This window comes from Dromiciops gliroides, chromosome 3, assembly GCF_019393635.1.
Source record: "Dromiciops gliroides isolate mDroGli1 chromosome 3, mDroGli1.pri, whole genome shotgun sequence".
NCBI lineage: Eukaryota > Metazoa > Chordata > Mammalia > Microbiotheria > Microbiotheriidae > Dromiciops > Dromiciops gliroides.
The window spans coordinates 624,447,209-624,454,290 of NC_057863.1; the positions used below are offsets into that span (position 1 = coordinate 624,447,209).

The 7,082-nt window shown below is 54.6% G+C and overlaps 1 protein-coding gene across 2 annotated transcripts in view; it reads right to left on the minus strand.

Moving 5' to 3' along the window:
- Positions 1-791: 791 nt before the first annotated feature.
- The window catches only part of PEX14 (peroxisomal biogenesis factor 14), a 152,629-nt gene continuing 146,338 nt past the window's right edge, over positions 792-7,082 (minus strand). For both annotated transcript variants that reach the window (XM_043995745.1, XM_043995744.1), the window contains 2 exons: positions 4,272-4,363; positions 792-2,384 (listed from right to left, as the gene is read on the minus strand). In XM_043995745.1, coding sequence (XP_043851680.1) covers positions 1,922-2,384; positions 4,272-4,363 — 555 coding nt within the window. In that variant the 3' untranslated portion in view covers positions 792-1,921. The remainder of the gene's footprint in view (positions 2,385-4,271; positions 4,364-7,082) is intronic.

The following is a 7,082-nucleotide window of genomic DNA, read 5'->3' on the forward strand; positions in this document are numbered from 1 at the left end:
TATTTTCCACATTTCACCAACTGCTCTTGTCCAAGCACTTTCTACTTCCCCAACCTTCTATGAATATAGAATGTACGACAGACATTTGTTACGGTGCTTTGGGTCTTTGGGTGCCTTCCCCTGCTGAAAACACTTTCAGGCTGGGGAGGGTGGGGAGGGGAAGCGGATGATGGTGCTACTTTCCAACAAGGCTCCCCCCTTTCCAACACACTTGGGGGTTCTTCTCTCTCAGCTCCACACTGTGAACATTAAAGGCAGCAGGAGGATGAAGGGTAGGGGGAAGGGAGAGGGAAGGAGAGACACACACACACTCCTCAAGAAAATCTTCATCCATTTAAGGAATGAGAAACTATCCATCCGTCGGCAGGTCTATATACAGCCATGTGAGGTCCCCTTCTCCAGTCAGGAGAATGGCCCTGCTCGCCAGGCCCAACGACTCTTAGCAGCTGGGCCCATCCCTCAGTTTTCAGGAAGAAGCGAAACAGGCAGAGCCAGGATCACACAAGGGCATGAGCAATGGGCCTGGAGCCCAAGGATCTGGGTTCAAATTCTGGCTCTGCTCCTTCCATCGTGGAGTCATTTGGCCGACTCCTCTGTAAAATGAACAGACTGGACTAGACTCTGAGGTCTCCACCCCTAAAATCCTATGATTTTGTCTTGGAAAAAAAAGAGGGGCTGGAACAATGTGGATCCCTGAAAGCACATTAGTGTGACCCAGCCCCCTCCCAGAGCCCAACATGCACTTCCTTTGGTTAACATCTGTCCCCAAAGAAAAGGACAATGAGCCGGGGTTAAATAGTGGTAGCTCCTATTTATTACAAGTATATACAGTCATATCTTATATTCTGGAATCTATACATGATCACACAAACGAGCGCGGTTTTTCTTTGTGAGAAGGACAGACTCGGATGTTTCAGGAATTGCTCGGCTGGTGGCTCCTGTGCAGGGAGGAGGGATCAGGTGTCACCATCGGACCAGTTGAGAACATGATGCAGCAAAAATGAGCGGTCAAAATCCCTGTGTCATTTCATTTCTCCAGGAGGATGACAGGAGAGGAAAGGGAGGCCCGGCAGGACAGCTCCATTTGGGAAAGCCCTTGGTGCTCAGCAGGGCCCGGCCCAGCCTTCGTCGGGGAGCAGCCAGGGGGCCTGGGGCTTTGCTGACCACTCTGACCCACTGATCGTCCAACAGAGAAAAGGGAGGATGGAGTCGCCCCCTTCAGAGACAAAGGGTAGGCAGCCAGATGCTTGCTGCACATAACCATCCTGAGGACGTGGATGGGCCCGGGCTGGGGGATGGTGAGGAGTGACAGAGAATCATTCCAACAGTTCTTTCTCACCTGAGGAGTTAGGAGTCAGGCAATTAAGCTACCTGTTGTCATGACCAGTATTAAAGGCCAGATGCCCCTGAGGGCAAAGAGAAGGGCCCAGGGTGGCGGGTGACTCCAGGGCTGTCCGGCCAAGCAGATCTCAAAGGCCAGGCTGGCTTTAAGAACGAAATGTAGGGGAAGGGGGTGGGATGCAGAGGGGAGGATACTCAAGGAGTGAAATGAAGGTGAGAAATGAGACTCGATGGAAGGGCTCAGAAAAGCCAGCAGGACTTGGGAAGATCTGCAGAGGCCCCAGGCTGGACCCAGGGAAAAGCTCTGTCCTCACAGCTGCCCTCACCTCACACCTGAGGGGCTGCAGTGAGTGAGGCAGGCTAGAGTGCGGGTGAGAGGAGAGCCATCCTTCCTGCCTGGCAGTGCCCGGGAAGTCAGCACACCGAGCGCATGAAGCGCCAGGGGCCAGTCAACACGACACGTGGAGAATTGGCAGAGAAATTACTCCTGTGCGGGGTTTCCCCATCCCCTGATGACGGAGGGAAGGGGTTGTGTGGTGGGCAGGGGCAGGCAGGAGGGAGGAAGAGGAAGGAGACGGTCCTAGTCGATCTCGTTCTCGTTGCTGGCCCCCTCGGGTCTCCGCAGCTTCTCCACCTGCTCATTGATCTGCCCGTCTCCCCCTCTCCGGTCCTCTGTCTGCACGCCCAGGCAATCCTCCTCATCCACGTGGCTCACGTCCTCCTCCTCCTCCTCCTCCTCCTCCTCCTTGTCCTCTCTCTTCTCCTCTTCCCCCTGCACCTCCATCCGCACCTGGCCCTTCACATCAATCACCACCCCACCTTCCTCCTCCGGGCCCAGCAGGTGATAGTTGACCTTCGCCCCCTCAGGGCTGTGGTTCTCCTTCACGGGTGAAGAGGAGGCGGACTCATTGCTGACCGGAGAGATGTCGCTGCTGCTGTTGTGGTTGTGGTTGGCTACGGTGGGGTTGGAAGGAGACGACGACTTCACCGAGATCTGCCAGGAGGGAATCTTGGGGGCTGAAGGTGACGGAGGGAACTGCCTCCTAGCGGGAGGGAAAGGAGAGACGGGGAGGCCTGTGTTACGGGGGGTGAAGACCTAGGCGAGACAAGGCTCCAAGGGGGAAGGGAAGCAGGGGCTGTACACTCCCCCACCCTGGGAAGAGCCCCAGCCACGGCAGGGGGCGGGGGGGGGGGGGAAGGAAGCACCAGCCTGGGCTGCCCCACCTCTGTCCCTGCCCTCTCAGGAAGCCAAGCATCACCACACCTCTCCTCTCTGTGAGACTGACACCCCCCCCCTTCCTCTCTCACCAAACCACATCCAGGAGAGGCAGGGAGGAGCTGAGGCTTCTGTCTAGCCATAGCTAAGGAAGCAAGCCCCATGTGACACAGCTAACCTCTTATTCAAAAATAAGAATAGGGGCAGCTAGGTGGCACAGTGGATAGAGCACTGGCCCTGGATTCAGGAGGACCTGAGTTCAAAGCCAGCCTCAGACACTTAACACTTAACTAGCTGTGTGACCCTGGGCAAGTCACTTAACCCCAACTGCCTCACCAAAAAAAAAAAAAAGAAAGAATAAAAAGGCCAACCCTGCCAAAGAGCTGCCTTCTGACCTCTCCCTCTGCTGCCCTGGACTGGCCTCAGAGAGGTTCTTCTGCCTCAGCCCCCACCCCTGCAGGGTGCCCACATCATTCTCCACTACCATAAAGGCTATCGAGAAAGTCAATGGGGGAGTTTTCTGGGCTCCAGTGTTACCCAACTGCCCAGCTGCTGCCTTTTCTTATTCTCCAAAAGCACTTCTTCAATGGCTGCATGAAAACCATGAATTTCTCCTCGTGCTAGGAGCTCCCCTCCCCAGCCGGAAGCCCCCTCCTTGCCCACTGCTCCTGCCAATAGCCTCCCCTCTGAGGTCAGGCAGACGAGCCCCTGCCCTCCCTAAAGCTGTCCATCAGCTTTTCCAGAGACCATAGCCAAGGAAGGCCCACTAGCCGCTCAACAGCTCCCATTGAAAATACAGGCCCTTACTAGCTGTGTGACCCTGGGCGAGTCACTTAACCCTCATTGCCCTACCAAAAAACAAACAAACAAAAAAAGAAAATATAGGCCTTGGGAGAAAAGAAGGGAGCTATGGGAAATGCAGGGGAACCCAAGGACAGCTAGAGCCAAGCTCGAATGACAGGCCCAATGGCCTCCGGGCAGGCAGGGGATGCTCTGGGCAATACTAGGGGACTCATCAGAACATCCTACTCTGGATGCAGAAGGAAAGGGCATTGGGAGGAAGGCTTGATGGCTCTCTACGTCAGAGCCCTGCCTGCCCCCCCCTCACTCCAAGTACCGGCCTGCAGATACCTTGGAGTGGTAATGATGGGGCAGATAGGGGAACACGGGCTGAGGGCCAAAGGGCTGTCCAGCCCAACCCCTGACCTCGCCCTCCTTCTGAAGAATAATCGCAGCCCCCTCTCCCGGAGGGAAAAGAGCAGCTGACAGACAGGTCCTGTCCAGGGGTTCTTGTTACAAGAGAAGCCCCTGCTGGGGGTGGGCAGGGGTCTTACTACAAAAAGAGAAGGGGGGGGGTCAGCGGCAGTTTTTTCCTGGTCGCTTTCAGCCAAGTCTTCCTGTTCTTAAAATCCACACTTCCTCAATGGGCTCAGAGAACTCCCTTTGGCAGGGGAGCCCTCTTGAGTTCAAGAGCCCACTAAGACCCCGGTGACTTTCCCGGTTTAGAGGAGGACTTGGGTCACTTTTACCAGGAAGAAGAGGCAGGCCCTGGTGAGAGAATGAGCCGTGCAGGCCTGGCCGGAGGGGCCTGGCATGTTGGGGAGGCAGCCTCAGTCTGCCCTCGCCCTCGCCCTCGGGAGATATGGGAGCAATGTCAGGAACACTACCTCCCCGTCTCAGTTTGCAATCAGTTCCAAGCCCATTCACTCCATACCGGTTTAGGAGAAGTCCTTTTAAGGAATTAACCTCAGACTTGAGTTCATTTATATTCTGTGACTCCAGGATCCAGTTGGTGGATGTGGTGGCCTGAAAGACAGAAGGGGGGGGTCAAGAGTGGCTCCAACCCCCAGACTCAGACAGCATCCCCCACCCCCGCGGAGGAGGGGCAGTTCTGCAGCCATCAATCAGGCAACATGCATTTACTGAGCCTCTGTCTGTCTGCCCAGTGCTGGGAATAGAGGGCAGACCTCAAACAGCCCCTGCTTGCAAGGAGCCGCCAGTCCTTTGCGGGAGACGACGGGTTAGCACGGGCATGGTAAAATGGGGAGGGGGTCACTAGAGGCTCGTAGGATCAGAGCACTGAGTCTGGGCAGGAGTTAGGAATAGGGGCAGCTACGTGGCACCATGGATAGAGCACCACTGCTGAGGTCAGGAAAGACTCATCTTCCCGGGTTCCAATCCGGCCTCAGACACTTCCTAGCCACATGACCCCAGGCAAATCACTTCACCCTGTTTGCCTCAGTCTCCTCATTTGCAGAATGATCAGGAGAAGGAAATGGCAAACCACGCCAGGATCTCTGCCAAGAAAACTTCAAATGGGGTCACGGAGAGTTGGACACGACTGAAAGGGAACGGAGGAGGGGAGGGAGGGAAGAAGGAAGAGAGGAGGGAGGGGAGGCAGGGAGGAGGGGATTCCTTCAGTGCTCACTCTGTGCTAAGCACCCCAGAGAACGGGGGGGGGGGGGGGTGTACAGAAAGCCAGACAGTCTCTGCTCTCAAGGTGTTTACATGCCAATGGAGGAGGCCATATACATGGCAGACGCTAATGCATCTTCTTTAGTGGCATTTCCACTGGTAGGATCCCATCTGTCCCTGCTATGGAGCCAGTGGACTGGGCCAAGGGCTCCAATGTCAAGGACTCTCTGTTCAGGACCGTAAAGGCCAGAATGTCCCTTGGGAAGCCACAGGCACCATGCTGGTTGGCTCGCCTCTTATCTGAGGATGCTTTGGTGCTGGACACAGCAGCGTGATGTTGGCATTAGAAGCGCACATGGTCCTGGGCTCTGCTCAGGAAGAAGGAGGGGGTAGTGGCACCACCCTTTGCAGTCCAGGGATCAGATGGGAGTGCCAGTTTTAAAAATGACACTGCTGGGGGCAGCTAGGTGGTGCAGTGGATAAAGCCCCAGCCCTGGATTCAGGAGGACCAGAGTTCAAATCTGGCCTCAGACACTTGACACTTACTAGCTGTGTGACCCTGGGCAAGTCACTTAACCCTCACTGGCCGGCAAAAAATAAATAAAAATGACACTGCTGAGCTGGAGAGCTTCCTGAGGACAGTGACCAGGGGATGGCAAAGGATAAACTAAAGGGACTGAGGATCACTGGCCTGAAGAAATGAAGTCTCTGGGTGGACACTAAGGCTCCCTTCACATCTGAAGGGTTTTTATGGAGAGGAGCTCAACAAGCAAGAAGCAGGAGCCATCAGGGCAAGCTGCAGAGGCTGGCCGAGTGTCATTGTCAGGAAGACCTTCCCAACAACCAGAGCAATCTAAGAGCAGAACGGGCCGTGTCCACAGTGGGCCACCCTCTCTCTCGGCCTTTAAGCAGGGGCTGGACGATGACTTGTGAGTATTGATGGGGCTGACACTCCTGCGCGGGCTGAGCTAGGTGACCGCCAAGGGCCCTTCCAGCTCTCCATGTCTCCACCTCATCTCAGAGGTCTGACTACAAAGAACGACGCCTCTCAAGACCAAGGGACAGACCCCATCTTGGAGTCCTCGGCTCTATGACGGATCCTTTCAAACGGCCGGCACCTAAGGCTTTACTTCCTAAAAGGCTGCTACAGACCTCCACGCCAAACCTGCATCACCCCCTGCTCCAGCTGCTAGGCAGCCGCACACAAGAGGATCCTCTTTCCTTAGTAGATCCAGACTGATCTAGGGAGAGCCTGATTCTTCTAACTCACCTGCCCATGACACGACAACATGCTTTGTGAAGGGGGGCCTGGTGTGGTGGCAAGGACCGTGGCCTTGGGAGTCAAGAGGATTTGGGTTCATGTCACGTTCTATTCTGGATTAATCAGATTGTTACCAAGTCGGATCTGGCTGCTGAGGTGGAAAGGATGGGAACCTTTGGGGAACAGGAGATTCCAGTTTTTAATTTGTGATGAGGAAATGAGAAAGGAGAGGAGGGGAGGGGAGAAGAAAGGGAGGAGAAGAGAAGGAAGGGGAACCCGGCATCATCTGACCAATGGGACGTAGATGTGGTGAAAGTAGGCTTCAAAGGGTTCTGAGGAAGAGAACACGTGGATCCCAGGATTCTATGTGGGAAGTCAGCCCAGGGAGAAGAGAAAGCTCCCAAGAAGGAGTCACTTTGCTAAGGGGGAAAAGGGCACTGACATGGATGCACAGGGGGTTCCTCAGCCAACCTGGGTTTCACAAGTGCTTTATCCACTGCGCCACCTAGCTGCTCCCCCAAGTCTGTTCTTGCAAGAATGTCAGCATATGCTTATGGGGACCAAGGAAGGATTCCACAAGGGTTGGTTGGTATTAAAAATATATATATTAGTTGGGCAGCTAGGTGGCCCAGTGGCTAGAGCACTGGCCCTGGATTCAGGAGGACCTGAGTTCAAATCCAGCCTCAGACACTTAACCCTTACTAGCTGTGTGACCCTGGGCAAGTCACTTAACCCCAATTGCCCTGCAAAAAAAAAAAAAAAATTCCCTACCATCTAAATAACTATGAAAAGAATAAATATTTAAAAAATATATATTAGTGTCAGGACAATAAAAAGGGGCCAGTCTGG